Source organism: Coturnix japonica, unplaced genomic scaffold (genome assembly GCF_054131305.1).
Source record: "Coturnix japonica strain WE unplaced genomic scaffold, WE-NBRP24 Scf203, whole genome shotgun sequence".
Taxonomy (NCBI): domain Eukaryota; kingdom Metazoa; phylum Chordata; class Aves; order Galliformes; family Phasianidae; genus Coturnix; species Coturnix japonica.
The window spans coordinates 1-16481 of record NW_028189106.1 but is presented as its reverse complement, the minus strand read 5'-3'; the positions used below and the strand labels follow the sequence as shown (position 1 = coordinate 16481).

The 16481-nt window shown below is 51.9% G+C and overlaps 1 protein-coding gene and 1 long non-coding RNA gene across 3 annotated transcripts in view; one reads left to right on the top strand and one right to left on the bottom strand.

Moving 5' to 3' along the window:
* The window catches only part of LOC107307872 (voltage-dependent L-type calcium channel subunit alpha-1F-like), a gene marked incomplete at its 3' end in the record, with an annotated part of 30199 nt that extends 26156 nt beyond the window's left edge, over nucleotides 1-4043 (bottom strand). Inside the window, exons 1-2 of the mRNA XM_085535861.1 lie at nucleotides 3993-4043; nucleotides 1814-1849 (exon numbers count right to left, since the gene is read on the bottom strand). Of these exons, the coding sequence (XP_085391987.1) occupies nucleotides 1814-1841 (28 nt within the window). The remainder of the gene's footprint in view (nucleotides 1-1813; nucleotides 1850-3992) is intronic.
* Nucleotides 4044-6549: 2506 nt separating this feature from the next.
* LOC146750986 (uncharacterized) lies at nucleotides 6550-16232 on the top strand. Of its 2 annotated transcripts, none has more exons than XR_014941984.1 (3): nucleotides 6550-6603; nucleotides 10378-10515; nucleotides 16134-16232. It is a non-coding gene; the product is annotated as an uncharacterized LOC146750986 (long non-coding RNA). The 2 variants fall into 2 exon arrangements; XR_014941985.1 differs by lacking the exon at nucleotides 6550-6603 and adding an exon at nucleotides 10208-10300.
* Nucleotides 16233-16481: the final 249 nt, after the last annotated feature.

The following is a 16481-nucleotide window of genomic DNA, read 5'->3' as shown; positions in this document are numbered from 1 at the left end:
CAACCCCAAATACCTATCAAACGAAGGCCCCCCCACCCCAAAACCCCATATCCCCTATGGCACTCTCCCCCCCCCCCAAGACCCCATAGACCCCATTGGGACACCCCCAAACCCCATAGGACCCCATAGACCCCATTGGGACCCCCCAAACCCCATAGGACCCCATAGACCCCATTGGGACCCCCCACCCATATAACCCCATAGACCCTACTGGGACCCCCCCAAACCCCATAGGACCCCATAGACCCCACTGGGACCCCCCCAAACCCCATAGGACCCCATAGACCCCATTGGGACCCCCGCAAACCCCATAGGACCCCATAGAGCCCATTGGGACCCCCCCAAACCCCATAGGACCCCATAGACCCCATTGGGACCCCCGCAAACCCCATAGGACACCATAGACCCCACTGGGACCCCCCCAAACCCCATAGGACCCCATAGACCCCATAGGACCCCATAGACCCCATTGGGACGCCCCCAAACCCCATAGGACCCCATAGACCCCATTGGGACCCCCGCAAACCCCATAGGACCCCATAGACCCCATTGGGACGCCCCCAAACCCCATAGGACCCCATAGACCCCATTGGGACCCCCCCAAACCCCATAGGACTCCATAGACCCCATAGGACCCCCGCAAACCCCATAGGACCCCATAGACCCCATTGGGACACCCCCAAACCCCATAGGACCCCATAGACCCCATTGGGACACCCCCAAACCCCATAGGACCCCATAGACCCCACTGGGACCCCCCCAAACCCCATAGGACCCCATAGAGCCCATTGGGACCCCCCCAAACCCCACAGGACCCCATAGACCCCATTGGGACCCCATAGACCCCATTGGGACCCCCGCAAACCCTATAGGACCCCATAGACGCCACTGGGACTCCTCCCCCCAAACCCCATAGGACCCCATAGACCCCATTGGGACCCCCCCAAACCCCATAGGACCCCATAGACCCCATTGGGACCCCCGCAAACCCCATAGGACCCCATAGACCCCACTGGGACCCCCCCAAACCCCATAGGACCCCATAGACCCCATTGGGACCCCCCCAACCCCATAGGACCCCATAGACCTCATTGGGACGCCCCCAAACCCCATAGGACCCCATAGACCCCATTGGGACCCCCGCAAACCCCATAGGACCCCATAGAGCCCATTGGGACGCCCCCAAACCCCATAGGACCCCATAGACCCCATTGGGACGCCCCCAAACCCCATAGGACCCCATAGACCCCATTGGAACCCCCCACCCCATATAACACCATAGACCCCACTGGGACCCACCCAAACCCCATAGGACCCCATAGACCCCATTGGGACACCCCCAAACCCCATAGGACCCCATAGACCCCATTGGGACCCCCCAAACCCCATAGGACCCCATAGACCCCACTGGGACCCCCCCAAACCCCATAGGACCCCATAGACCCCATTGGGACACCCCCAAACCCCATAGGACCCCATAGACCCCATTGGGACCCCCCCACCCCATATAACCCCATAGACCCTACTGGGACCCCCCAAACCCCATAGGACCCCATAGACCCCACTGGGACTCCTCCCCCCCCATAGGACCCCATAGACCCCACTGGGACCCCCCCAAACCCCATAGGACCCCATAGACCCCATTGGGACCCCCCAAAACCCCATAGGACCCCATAGACCCCACTGGGACCCCCCCCCAGACCCCAAATCCCCCTTGTTATCCCCCCTATAACCCCATAAATCCCCTATAGACCCCTGACCCTATTAAAACCCCATAAAGACCCTATAAAGACCCCACCCCCCCTATACTCACCCTCTCCATTCTCCTCCGACTCCGACATATTGGGGTCTATGGGGGTTTTATGGGGTTTTAGGGGTTCTTAATAGGATTGTGGGGTATTTGGGGTTGTTAATGGGGTCTATGGGGTTTTTTATGGGGTTCTCAATGGGATCGTGGGGTATTTGGGGTTGTTAATGGGGTCTATGGGGGTTATATGGGATCATGGGGTATTTGGGGTTGTTAATGGGGTCTATGGGGTTTTTATGGGGTTCTCAATGGGATCGTGGGGTATTTGGGGTTATTAATGGGGTCTATGGGGTTTTTAGGGGTTCTCAATGGGATCGTGGGGTATTTGGGGTTGTTAATGGGGTCTATGGGGTTTTTATGGGGTTCTTAATGGGATTGTGGGGTATTTGGGGTTGTTAATGGGGTCTATGGGGGTTTTATGGGGGTATTTGGGGTTGTTAATGGGGTCTATGGGGGTTATATGGGATCGTGGGGTATTTGGGGTTGTTAATGGGGTCTATGGGGGTTTTATGGGGTTCTCAATGGGATCGTGGGGTATTTGGGGTTATTAATGGGGTCTATGGGGTTTTTAGGGGTTCTCAATGGGATCGTGGGGTATTTGGGGTTGTTAATGGGGTCTATGGGGTTTTTATGGGGTTCTTAATGGGATTGTGGGGTATTTGGGGTTGTTAATGGGGTCTATGGGGGTTTTATGGGGGTATTTGGGGTTGTTAATGGGGTCTATGGGGGTTATATGGGATCGTGGGGTATTTGGGGTTGTTAATGGGGTCTATGGGGGTTATATGGGATCGTGGGGTATTTGGGGTTGTTAATGGGGTCTATGGGGTTTTATGGGGGTATTTGGGGTTGTTAATGGGGTCTATGGGGTTTTATGGGATCGTGGGGTATTTGGGGTTGTTAATGGGGTCTATGGGGTTTTATGGGGGTATTTGGGGTTGTTAATGGGGTCTATGGGGTTTTTATGGGGTTCTCAATGGGATCGTGGGGTATTTGGGGTTGTTAATGGGGTCTATGGGGGTTTTTATGGGGTTCTCAATGGGATCGTGGGGTATTTGGGGTTGTTAATGGGGTCTATGGGGGTTATATGGGATCGTGGGGTATTTGGGGTTGTTAATGGGGTCTATGGGGGTTATATGGGATCGTGGGGTATTTGGGGTTGTTAATGGGGTCTATGGGGGTTATATGGGATCGTGGGGTATTTGGGGTTGTTAATGGGGTCTATGGGGGTTATATGGGATCGTGGGGTATTTGGGGTTGTTAATGGGGTCTATGGGGGTTATATGGGATCGTGGGGTATTTGGGGTTGTTAATGGGGTCTATGGGGGTTATATGGGATCGTGGGGTATTTGGGGTTGTTAATGGGGTCTATGGGGGTTATATGGGATCGTGGGGTATTTGGGGTTGTTAATGGGGTCTATGGGGGTTTATGGGGGTATTTGGGGTTGTTAATGGGGTCTATGGGGGTTTATGGGGGTATTTGGGGTTGTTAATGGGGTCTATGGGGGTTATATGGGGGTATTTGGGGTTGTTAATGGGGTCTATGGGGGTTATATGGGGGTATTTGGGGTTGTTAATGGGGTCTATGGGGTTTTATGGGGGTATTTGGGGTTGTTAATGGGGTCTATGGGGGTTTATGGGATATTTGGGGTTGTTAATGGGGTCTATGGGGTTTTATGGGGGTATTTGGGGTTGTTAATGGGGTCTATGGGGGTTTTATGGGGGTATTTGGGGTTGTTAATGGGGTCTATGGGGGTTATATGGCGGTATTTGGGGTTGTTAATGGGGTCTATGGGGGTTTTTATGGGGTTCTCAATGGGATCGTGGGGTATTTGGGGTTGTTAATGGGGTCTATGGGGGTTTTTATGGGGTTCTCAATGGGATCGTGGGGTATTTGGGGTTGTTAATGGGGTCTATGGGGGTTTTTATGGGGTTCTCAATGGGATCGTGGGGTATTTGGGGTTGTTAATGGGGTCTATGGGGGTTTTTATGGGGTTCTCAATGGGATCGTGGGGTATTTGGGGTTGTTAATGGGGTCTATGGGGGTTATATGGGATCGTGGGGTATTTGGGGTTGTTAATGGGGTCTATGGGGTTTTATGGGGGTATTTGGGGTTGTTAATGGGGTCTATGGGGTTATATGGGGTTATATGGGATGGGTTGGGGGGTTCTATGGGATCCAGGCCCACCCTCTGGTTCCTCCTTCGGCCTCGACCTCGTTATCGTTGTAGGATTAAGGGATTAACGAGGCCACGTGACCAGCGGGGTTATGGGGGGGGGAGGGGATAAGGGGAAGGACTGACCGCCCCCATAGACACCGTATGACCCTATATCTGCCCCACACCCACCCCATATGGACCCCATAGAGCACTCGGCCCTATAGGGACTAGAGCCGCCATAAAGCCCTATATGGACTACAACTAAGTCCCATAAATCCCGTATGTGCCCCATAGATCCCACTGTTCACCCCATCGAACCCATAGTGCCCCATAGATCCCACAGTACCCCATAGACCGCATAGATCCCACAGTGCCCCATAGATTCCACAGTGCCCCATAGATCCCACAGTACTCCATAGATCCCACAGTTCACCCCATAGATCCCATATTGACCCATAGATCCCACTGTTTGCCCCATAGATCCCAACGTGCCCCATAGATCCCACTGTTCACCCCATAGATCCCACAGTTCACCCATAGATCCCATATTGACCCATAGATCCCAGAGTTCACCCCATAGATCCAACAGTTCGCCCCATAGATCCCAACGTGCCCCATAGATCCCAGAGCCCCATAGATCCCAGAGCCCCACAGTGCCCCATAGATCCCAGAGCCCTATAGTGCCCCATAGATTCCACAGTTCACCCCATAGATCCCACAGTTCACCCCATAGATCCCATATTGCCCCATAGCTCCCACTGTTCGCCCCATAGATCCCAACGTGCCCCATAGATCCCACAGTTCACCCCATAGATCCCATAGTGCCCCATAGATCTCACAGTGCCCCATAGAGCCCCATAGGTCCCACTGTTCGCCCCATAAATCCCACAGTTCACCCCATAGAGCCCCATAGATGCCTCTATGGGTCCCTATGGGTCTCTATGGGGTTTCTAAGGGTCCCTATGGGGTCTGTATGGGGTTCCTATTCATCTCTATGGGTCTCTATGGGTCCCTATGGGTCCCTATGGGGTCCCTATTGGTCTCTATGTGTCCCTATAGGTCTCTATGGGTCCCAATGGGTCTCTATGGGGTCCCTATGGGTCCCTATGGGGTTTCTAAGGGTCCCTATGGGGTCTCTGTGGGTCTCTATGGGGTTCCTATTCATCTCTATGGGTCTCTATGGGTCCCTATGGGTCGCTATGGGGTCTCTGTGGGTCTCTATGGGTCTCTATGGGTCCCTATGGCTCCCTATGGGTCTCTATGGGGTTTCTAAGGGTCCCTATGGGGTCTCTGTGGGTCTCTATGTGTCCCTATAGGTCTCTATGGGTCCCAATAGGTCTCTATGGGGTTTGTAAGGGTCCCTATGGGGTCTCTATGGGTCTCTATGGGGTTCTTATTCATCTCTATGGGTCCCTATGGGTCCCTATAAGTCTCTATGGGGTCTCTATGTGTCCCTATAGGTCTCTATGTGTCCCTAGAGGTCTCTATGGGTCTCTATGGGGTTTCTAAGGGTCTCTATGGGGTTTCTAAGGGTCCCTATGAGTCTCTATGGGGTTCCTATTCATCTCTATGCGGCTGTATGGGTCCATATGGGGTCTCTATGGGTCTCTATGTGTCCCTATAGGTCTCTATGGGGTCTCTGTGGGTCTCTATGGGTCTCTATGGGTCCCTATGGGTCTCTATGGGGTTTCTAAGGGTCTCTATGGGTCTCTATGGGGTTCCTATTCATCTCTATGGGTCTCTATGGGTCCCAATAGGTCTCTATGGGTCTCTATGGGGTTTCTAAGGGTCTCTATGGGGTTTCTAAGGGTCCCTATGGGGTCTCTATGGGTCTCTATGTGTCCCTATAGGTCTCTATGGGGTCTCTGTGGGTGTCTATGGGGTCTCTATGGGGTCTCTATGGGGTTTCTAAGGGTCCCTATGGGGTCTCTGTGGGTCTCTATGGGGTTCCTATTCATCCCTATGGGGTCTCTATGGGTCTCTATGGGGTTCCTATTCATCTCTACGGGTCTCTATGGGTCCCTATGGGTCCCTATGGGGTCTCTATGGGTCCCAATAGGTCTCTATGGGGTTTCTAAGGGTCACTATGGGGTCTCTATGGGGTTCCTATTCATCCCTATGGGGTCTCTATTGGTCTCTATGGGTCCCTATGGGGTTTCTAAGGGTCCCTATGGGGTCTGTAAGTGGTTCCTATTCATCTCTTTGGGTCTCTATGGGTCCCTATGGGTCCCTATGGGGTCTCTATTGGTCTCTATGTGTCCCTATGGGGTTTCTATGGGGTCTCTGTGGGTCTCTATGGGGTTCCTATTCATCCCTATGGGGTCTCTATGGGTCCCAATGGGGTTTGGGGTTCCCATATGTGGTCACGTGACTCTCCATGCAAGCCCTGCCCACACACCTCATTAGCATATCCCCGCCCACCTCATTAACATACTCACGCCCACCTCATTAGCATACGCACGCCCACCTCATTAGCGTATCCCAGCCCACGCCATCATCACGTGACGAGCCACGTGACCCCCCTCAATAGCATATCCCTCCCCCCCACTTCTCGTCACGTGACACCCCGCCCCCCCCTCCCACCAGCGCCACTTCCGCTTCCGGTTGTAGCTGCGCCACGAGCGGGCGGGATATGGGGCCGGTAATGGGGGATTTTGGGGTGAAATAATGGGATTTTGGGTCAAATAATGGGATTTTGGGGTGAAATAATGGGATTTAGGGGTTTATAGGGGGATTTTGGGGTTTATAGGGGGATTTTGGGGTTAAATAGGGGGTTATGGGGGGTATGGGGTGGATATGGGGTTATAGGGAGGTTTATAGGGGGTTTGGGGGGGTAAATATGGGGTTATAGGGGGGATATGGGGTTTATAGGGGGATTTTGGGGTGAAATAGTGGGATTTTGGGTCAAATAGGGGGATTTTGGGGTTTATAGGGGGATTTTGGGGTTAAATATGGGGTTATTGGGGGTTATGGGGGTTTATGGGGTGGATATGGGGGTTTATAGGGGGATATGGAGGTTTATAGGGGGGATATAGGGGGATTTTGGGGTGAAATAATGGGATTTTGGGGTAAAATAATGGGATTTTGGGGTTTATAGGGGGATTTTGGGGTCAAATAGGGGGTTATGGGGGGTATGGGGTGGATATGGGGTTATAGGGGGGTTTATATGGGGTTTGGGGGGGTAAATATGGGGTTATAGGGGGGATATGGGGTTTATAGGGGATTTTGGGGTGAAATAATGGGATTTTGGGGTTTATAGGGGATTTGGGGGTAAAATAGGGGGATTTTGGGGTTAAATATGGGGTTAGGGGTGGATATGGGGGTTTATGGGGTGGATATGGGGGTTTATAGGGGGATATGGAGGTTTATAGGGGGGATATAGGGGGATTTTGGGGTGAAATAATGGGATTTTGGGGTTTATAGGGGGATTTTGGGGTGAAATAACGGGATTTAGGGGTTTATAGGGGGATTTAGGGGTTATAGGGGGATTTTGGGGTCAAATAGGAGGTTATGGGGGGTATGGGGTGGATATGGGGTTATAGGGGGGTTATAGGGGGTTTGGGGGGTAAATATGGGGTTATAGGGGGGATATGGGGTTTATAGGGGGATTTTGGGGTGAAATAGTGGGATTTGGGGTGAAATAATGGGATTTTGGGTCAAATAGGGAGATTTGGGGGTCAAATAGGGGGTTATGGGGGGATATGGGGTGGATATGGGGGTTTATAGGGGGATATGGGGGTTTATAGGGGGGATATAGGGGGATTTTGGGGTGAAATAGTGGGATTTTGGGTTTATAGGGGGATTTTGGGGTTAAATATGGGGTTATAGGGGGATATGGGTGTATATAGGGGGATTTTGGGGTGAAATAGGGGGATTTTGGGGTTAAATAGGGAGTTATAAGGGGGATATGGGGTTATAGGGGAAGATTTGTGGGGTATATGGGGTTATAGGGGGGTTTATATGGGGTTTGGAGGGTAAATATGGGGTTATGGGGGGATATGGGGTTTATAGGGGAGATATCGGGGGATTTTGGGGTGAAATGAGGGGATTTTGGGGTTAAATATGGGGTTATAGGGGGGATATGGGGGTTTATAGGGGAAGGTTTGTGGGGTATATGGGGTTATAGGGGGGTTTATTTGGGGTTTGGAGGGTAAATATGGGGCTATGGGGGGATATGGGGTTTATTGGGGGATATAGGGGGATTATGGGGGTTTAAATAGGGGGATTTTGGGGTTAAATAAGGGGTTATAGGGGGGATATGGGGTTATAGGGGAAGGTTTGTGGGGTATATGGGGTTATAGGGGGTTTATATGGGGTTTGGAGGGTAAATATGGGGCTATAGGGGGGATAAGGGGTTTATAAGATATGGGGGCTTATAGGGGAGATATAGGGGGATTTTGGGGTGAAATAGGGGGATTTTGGGGTTAAATATGGGGTTATGGGGGTTTATAGTGGGGATATAGTGGGATTTTGTGGTTATATATGGGGCTATAGGGGGGATATGGGGTTATAGGGGAAGGTTTGTGGGGTATATGGGGTTATAGGGGGGTTTATATGGGGTTTGGGTTAAATATGGGGTTATAAGGGGGATATGAGGGTTTATAGGGGGATATAGGGGGATTTTGGGGTTTATAGGGGGATTTTGGGGTTAAATATGGGGTTATAGGGGGGATATGGGTGTTTATAGGGGGATATAGGGGGATTTTGGGGTGAAATAGGGGGATTTTGGGGTTAAATAAGGGGTTATAGGGGGGATATGGGGTTTATAGGGGGATATAGGAGGATTTTGGGGTGAAATAGGAGGATTTTGGGGTTAAATATGGGGTTATAGGGGGGATATGGGGGTTATAGGGGAGATATCGGGGGATTTTGGGGTGAAATGAGGGGATTTTGGGTTAAATATGGGGTTATAGGGGGGATATGGGGTTATAGGGGAAGGTTTGTGGGATATATGGGGTTATAGGGGGGTTTATATGGGGTTTGGAGGGTAAATATGGGGCTATGGGGGGATATGGGGTTTATTGGGGGGATATAGGGGGATTATGGGGTTAAATAGGGGGATTTTGGGGTTAAATAAGGGGTTATAGGGGGGATATGGGGTTATAGGGGAAGGTTTGTGGGGTATATGGGGTTATAGGGGGTTTATATGGGGTTTGGAGGGTAAATATGGGGCTATAGGGGGGATAAGGGGTTTATAAGATATGGGGGCTTATAGGGGAGATATAGGGGGATTTTGGGGTGAAATAGGGGGATTTTGGGGTTAAATATGGGGTTATGGGGGTTTATAGTGGGGATATAGTGGGATTTTGTGGTTATATATGGGGCTATAGGGGGGATATGGGGTTATAGGGGAAGGTTTGTGGGGTATATGGGGTTATAGGGGGGTTTATATGGGGTTTGGGGTTAAATATGGGGTTATAAGGGGGATATGAGGGTTTATAGGGGGATATAGGGGGATTTTGGGGTTTATAGGGGGATTTTGGGTTAAATATGGGGTTATAGGGGGGATATGGGTGTTTATAGGGGGATATAGGGGGATTTTGGGGTGAAATAGGGGGATTTTGGGGTTAAATAAGGGGTTATAGGGGGGATATGGGGTTTATAGGGGGATATAGGAGGATTTTGGGGTGAAATAGGAGGATTTTGGGGTTAAATATGGGGTTATAGGGGGGATATGGGGGTTATAGGGGAGATATCGGGGATTTTGGGGTGAAATGAGGGGATTTTGGGTTAAATATGGGGTTATAGGGGGGATATGGGGTTATAGGGGAAGGTTTGTGGGATATATGGGGTTATAGGGGGGTTTATATGGGGTTTGGGGGGTAAATATGGGGTTATGGGGGGCTATGGGGTTTATAGGGGGGATATAGGGGGATTTTGGGGTGAAATAGTGGGATTTTGGGGTTAAATATGGGGTTATAGGGGGATATGGGGTTATAGGGGAAGGTTTGTGGGGTATATGGGGTTATAGGGGGGTTTATATGGGGTTTGGGGGGTAAATATGGGGTTATGGGGGGCTATGGGGTTTATAGGGGGGATATAGGGGGATTTTGGGGTAAAATAGTTGGATTATGGGTAAAATAGTGGGATTTTGGGGTTTATAGTGGGATTTTGGGGTTAAATATGGGGTTATGGGGGGGGTGTGAGGTTTCATGGGGTGGATACGGGGTTATATGGGTGGATATAGGGGGATTTTGGGGTAAAATATGGGGATTTTGGGGTTAAATATGGGGTTATAGGGAAGGGGGCGTGGCTTAGAGAAGTGGGCGTGGCTTAGCGGAAAGGGGGCGTGGCTTCGCCAAACCCGGAAGTAGAGCAGAAGATCGCGGTTGTTTTGGGTGGGTGGGGGGGGGGGTTGGAATTTTGGGCTCATTTTGGGGTTTTTTAGGGTTTTTAATGGGGTTTTTTTATACAGTGACCACCCAGACACTTTGAAGGGCGACATGGCGGAGGGTTGGGTGGAATGTCCAGCTTTGGGGCCGGGATGGAAGAGGAGGGAAGCGTTCAGGAAGTCGGGGGCAACGTGCGGCCGCACTGATACCTATTATCAAAGGTAAGAACCCCATAGGGATCAATGGGATCAATGGGACCCCATAGGGATCAATGGGACCCCATAGAGATCAATGGGATCAATGGGACCCCATAGGGATCAATGGGATCAATGGGACCCCATAGGGATCAGTGGGACCCCATAGGGATCAATGGGACCCCATAGGGATCAATGGGATCAATGGGACCCCATAGGGATCAATGGTATCAATGGGACCCCATAGGGATCAGTGGGACCCCATAGGGATCAATGGGACCCCATAGGTATCAATGGGACCCCATAGGGATCAATGGGATCAATGGGACCCCATAGGGATCAATGGGACCCCATAGGGATCAATGGGATCAATGGGACCCCATAGGGATCAGTGGGACCCCATAGGGATCAATGGGACCCTATAGGGATCAATGGGACCCCATAGAGATCAATGGAACCCCATAGGGATCAATGGGACCCCATAGAGATCAATGGGACCCCATAGGGATCAATGGGACCCCATAGGGATCAATGGGACCCCATAGGGATCAATGGGACCCCATAGAGATCAATGGGACCCCATAGGGATCAATGGGATCAATGGGACCCCATAGGGATCAATGGGATCAATGGGACCCCATAGAGATCAATGGGACCCCATAGGGATCAATGGGATCCCATAGGGATCATTGGGATTGATGGGACCCCATAGGGATCAATGGGATCAATGGGACCCCATAGGGATCAATGGGACCCCATAGGGATCAATGGGATCAATGGGACCCCATAAGGATCAGTGGGACCCCATAGGGATCAGTGGGATTAATGGGACCCCATAGGGATCAATGGGACCCCATAGGGATCAATGGGATCAATGGGACCCCATAGGGATCAGTGGGACCCCATAGGGATCAATGGGATCAATGGGACCCCACAGGGATCAATGGGACCCCATAGGGATCAATGGGACCCCATAGAGATCAATGGAACCCCATAGGGATCAATGGGATCAATAGGACCCCATAGGGATCAATGGGATCAATGGGACCCCATAGGGATCAGTGGGACCCCATAGGGATCAATGGGACCCCATAGAGATCAATGGAACCCCATAGGGATCAATGGGACCCCATAGGGATCAATGGGATCAATGGAACCCCATAGGGATCAATGGGACCCCATAGGGATCAATGGGATCAATGGGACCCCATAGGGATCAGTGGGACCCCATAGGGATCAATGGGACCCCATAGGGATCAATGGGACCCCAAAGGGATCAATGGGATCAATGGGACCCCATAGGGATCAATGGGACTCCATAGGGATCAATGGGATCAATGGGACCCCATAGGGATCAATGGGATCAATGGGACCCCATAGGGATCAATGGGATCAGTGGGACCCCATAGGGATCAGTGGGACCCCAAAGGGATCAATGGGATCAATGGGACCCCATAGGGATCAGTGGGACCCCATAGGGATCAATGGGACCCCATAGGGATCAATGGGACCCCAAAGGGATCAATGGGATCAATGGGACCCCATAGGGATCAATGGGACTCCATAGGGATCAATGGGATCAATGGGACCCCATAGGGATCAATGGGATCAATGGGACCCCATAGGGATCAATGGGATCAGTGGGACCCCATAGGGATCAGTGGGACCCCAAAGGGATCAATTGGATCAATGGGATCCCATAGGGATCAATGGGACTCCATAGGGATCAATGGGACCCCATAGGGATCAATGGGACCCCAAAGGGATCAATGGGATCAATGGGACCCCATAGGGATCAATGGGATCAATGGGACCCCATAGGGATCAATGGGATCAATGGGACCCCATAGGGATCAATGGGATCAATGGGACCCCATAGGGATCAATGGGACCCCATAGGGATCAATGGGATCAGTGGGACCTCATAGGGATCAATGGGATCAATGGGACCCCATAGGGATCAATGGGATCAATGGGACCCCATAGGGATCAGTGGGACCCCATAGGGATCAATGGGATCAATATGACTCCATAGGGATCAATGGGACTCCATAGGGATCAATGGGATCAATGGGACCCCATAGGGATCAATGGGACCCCATAGGGATCAATGGAACCCCGTAGGGATCAATGGGACCCCATAGGGATCAATGGGATCAATGGGACTCCATAGAGATCAATGGGACCCCATAGGGATCAATGGGACCCCATAGGGATCAGTGGGATCAATGGGACCCCATAGGGATCATTGGGACCCCATAGGGATCAATGGGATCATTGGGACCCCACAGGGATCAGTGGGACCCCGTAGGGATCAATAGGATCAATGGGACCCCATAGGGATCAATGGGGTCAATGGGAACCCACAGGGATCAATGGGACCCCATAGAGATCAATGGAACCCCATAGGGATCAATGGGATCAACATCCAACCCCATAGGGATCAACCAACCCATAGTGGGTTATAGGGTCCCGACCCCATAGTGGGTTATAGGGTCCCCATAGTGGGTTATAGGGTCCCCACCCCATAGTGGGTTATAGGGTCCCCACCCCATAGTGGGTTATAGGGTCCCCACCCCATAGTGGGTTATAGGGTCCCCACCCCATAGTGGGTTATAGGGTCCCCACCCCATAGTGGGTTATAGGGTCCCCATAGTGGGTTATAGGGTCCCCATAGTGGGTTATAGGGTCCCCACCCCATAGTGGGTTATAGGGTCCCAACCCCATAGTGGGTTATAGGGTCCCCATAGTGGGTTATAGGGTCCCCCACCCCATAGTGGGTTATAGGGTCCCCACCCCATAGTGGGTTATAGGGTCCCCACCCCATAGTGGGTTATAGGGTCCCCATAGTGGGTTATAGGGTCCCCACCCCATAGTTGGTTATAGGGTCCCAACCCCATAGTGGGTTATAGGGTCCCCATAGTGGGTTATAGGGTCCCCCACCCCATAGTGGGTTATAGGGTCCCCCACCCCATAGTGGGTTATAGGGTCCCCCACCCCATAGTGGGTTATAGGGTCCCCCACCCCATAGTGGGTTATAGGGTCCCCACCCCATAGTGGGTTATAGGGTCCCCACCCCATAGTGGGTTATAGGGTCCCCACCCCATAGTGGGTTATAGGGTCCCCATAGTGGGTTATAGGGTCCCCACCCCATAGTGGGTTATAGGGTCCCAACCCCATAGTGGGTTATAGGGTCCCCATAGTGGGTTATAGGGTCCCCCACCCCATAGTGGGTTATAGGGTCCCCACCCCATAGTGGGTTATAGGGTCCCCACCCCATAGTGGGTTATAGGGTCCCCACCCCATAGTGGGTTATAGGGTCCCCATAGTGGGTTATAGGGTCCCCACCCCATAGTTGGTTATAGGGTCCCAACCCCATAGTGGGTTATAGGGTCCCCATAGTGGGTTATAGGGTCCCCCACCCCATAGTGGGTTATAGGGTCCCCCACCCCATAGTGGGTTATAGGGTCCCCCACCCCATAGTGGGTTATAGGGTCCCCCACCCCATAGTGGGTTATAGGGTCCCCCACCCCATAGTGGGTTATAGGGTCCCCCACCCCATAGTGGGTTATAGGGTCCCCCACCCCATAGTGGGTTATAGGGTCCCCACCCCATAGTGGGTTATAGGGTCCCCACCCCATAGTGGGTTATAGGGTCCCCACCCCATAGTGGGTTATAGGGTCCCCACCCCATAGTGGATTATAGGGTCCCCATAGTGGATTATAGGGTCCCCACCCCATAGTGGATTATAGGGTCCCCATAGTGGATTATAGGGTCCCCACCCCATAGTGGATTATAGGGTCCCCATAGTGGATTATAGGGTCCCCATAGTGGATTATAGGGTCCCAACCCCATAGTGGATTATAGGGTCCCCACCCCATAGTGGATTATAGGGTCCCAACCCCATAGTGGATTATAGGGTCCCAACCCCATAGTGGATTATTGGGTCCCAACCCCATAGTGGCTTTATAGGGTCCCCATAGTGGGTTATAGGGTCCCCATAGTGGGTTATAGGGTCCCCATAGTGGCTTATAGGGTCCCCATAGTGGGTTATAGGGACCCCATAGTGGGTTATAGGGACCCCATAGTGGGTTATAGGGACCCCATAGTGGCTTATAGGGTCCCCATAGTGGGTTATAGGGACCCCATAGTGGGTTATAGGGACCCCATAGTGGGTTATAGGGACCCCATAGTGGGTTATAGGGACTCCATAGTGCTTATAGGGACCCCATAGTGGGTTATAGGGACCCCATAGTGCTTATATGGACCCCATAGTGGCTTATACAGTCCCTACCCCATAGTGTCTTATAGGGTCCCCATAGTGGCTTATAGGGTCCCCATAGTGGGTTATAGGGTCCCCATAGTGGGTTATAGGGTCCCTATAGTGGATTATAGGGTCCCGACCCCATAGTGGGTTATAGGGACCCCATAGTGGGTTATAGGGACCCCATAGTGGGTTATAGGGTCCCCACCCCATAGTGGGTTATAGGGTCCCCACCCCATAGTGGGTTATAGGGTCCCCACCCCATAGTGGATTATAGGGTCCCCATAGTGGATTATAGGGTCCCCACCCCATAGTGGATTATAGGGTCCCCATAGTGGATTATAGGGTCCCCACCCCATAGTGGATTATAGGGTCCCCATAGTGGATTATAGGGTCCCCACCCCATAGTGGATTATAGGGTCCCAACCCCATAGTGGATTATAGGGTCCCAACCCCATAGTGGATTATTGGGTCCCAACCCCATAGTGGCTTTATAGGGTCCCCATAGTGGCTTATAGGGTCCCCATAGTGGCTTATAGGGTCCCCATAGTGGCTTATAGGGTCCCCATAGTGGGTTATAGGGACCCCATAGTGGGTTATAGGGACCCCATAGTGGCTTATAGGGTCCCCATAGTGGGTTATAGGGACCCCATAGTGGGTTATAGGGACCCCATAGTGGGTTATAGGGACCCCATAGTGGCTTATAGGGTCCCCATAGTGGGTTATAGGGACCCCATAGTGGGTTATAGGGACCCCATAGTGGGTTATAGGGACCCCATAGTGGGTTATAGGGACTCCATAGTGCTTATAGGGACCCCATAGTGGGTTATAGGGACCCCATAGTGCTTATATGGACCCCATAGTGGCTTATACAGTCCCTACCCCATAGTGTCTTATAGGGTCCCCATAGTGTCTTATAGGGTCCCCATAGTGGGTTATAGGGTCCCCATAGTGGGTTATAGGGTCCCTATAGTGGATTATAGGGTCCCGACCCCATAGTGGGTTATAGGGACCCCATAGTGGGTTATAGGGTCCCCATAGTGGGTTATAGGTTCCCCATAGTGGGTTATAGGGTCCCCATAGTGGGTTATAGGGTCCCCATAGTGGGTTACAGGTTCCCCATAGTGGGTTATAGGGTCCCCACCCCATAGTGGCTTATAGGGCCTCCACCCCATAGTGGGTTATAGGGACCCCATAGTGGCTTATAGGGTGCCCACCCCATAGTGGGTTATAGGGTCCCCATAGTGGCTTATAGGGTGCCCACCCCATAGTGGGTTATAGGGTCCCCATAGTGGGTTATAGGGTCCCTATAGTGGGTTATAGGGACCCCATAGTGTGTTATATGGTCCCGACCCCATTAACGCTGTTTCCCCTGTTCCAGCCCCACAGGGCAGAAGTTTCGCAGTAAGATCGAACTGAGCCGATTTTTGGGGCCAAACCGAGATTTGAGCAATTTCGACTTTAAAAATGGAACCGAAAAGGAAGAGGGAAAGGTGAGACATGGGGACGGCCATATAAAAACCCTATATGGGGTTATGGGGTCAGCCCTATAGGGATTATATGGGGTTAATGGGGGGAGATGGGGGGCGGCCCTATAAAAACCCTATGGGGTTATGGGGTCAGCCATATAGGAACTATATGGGGTTATGGGGTCAGCCCTATAGGAACTATATGGGGTTATGGGGTCAGCCCTATAGGGACTATATGGGGTTATGGGGTCAGCCCTATA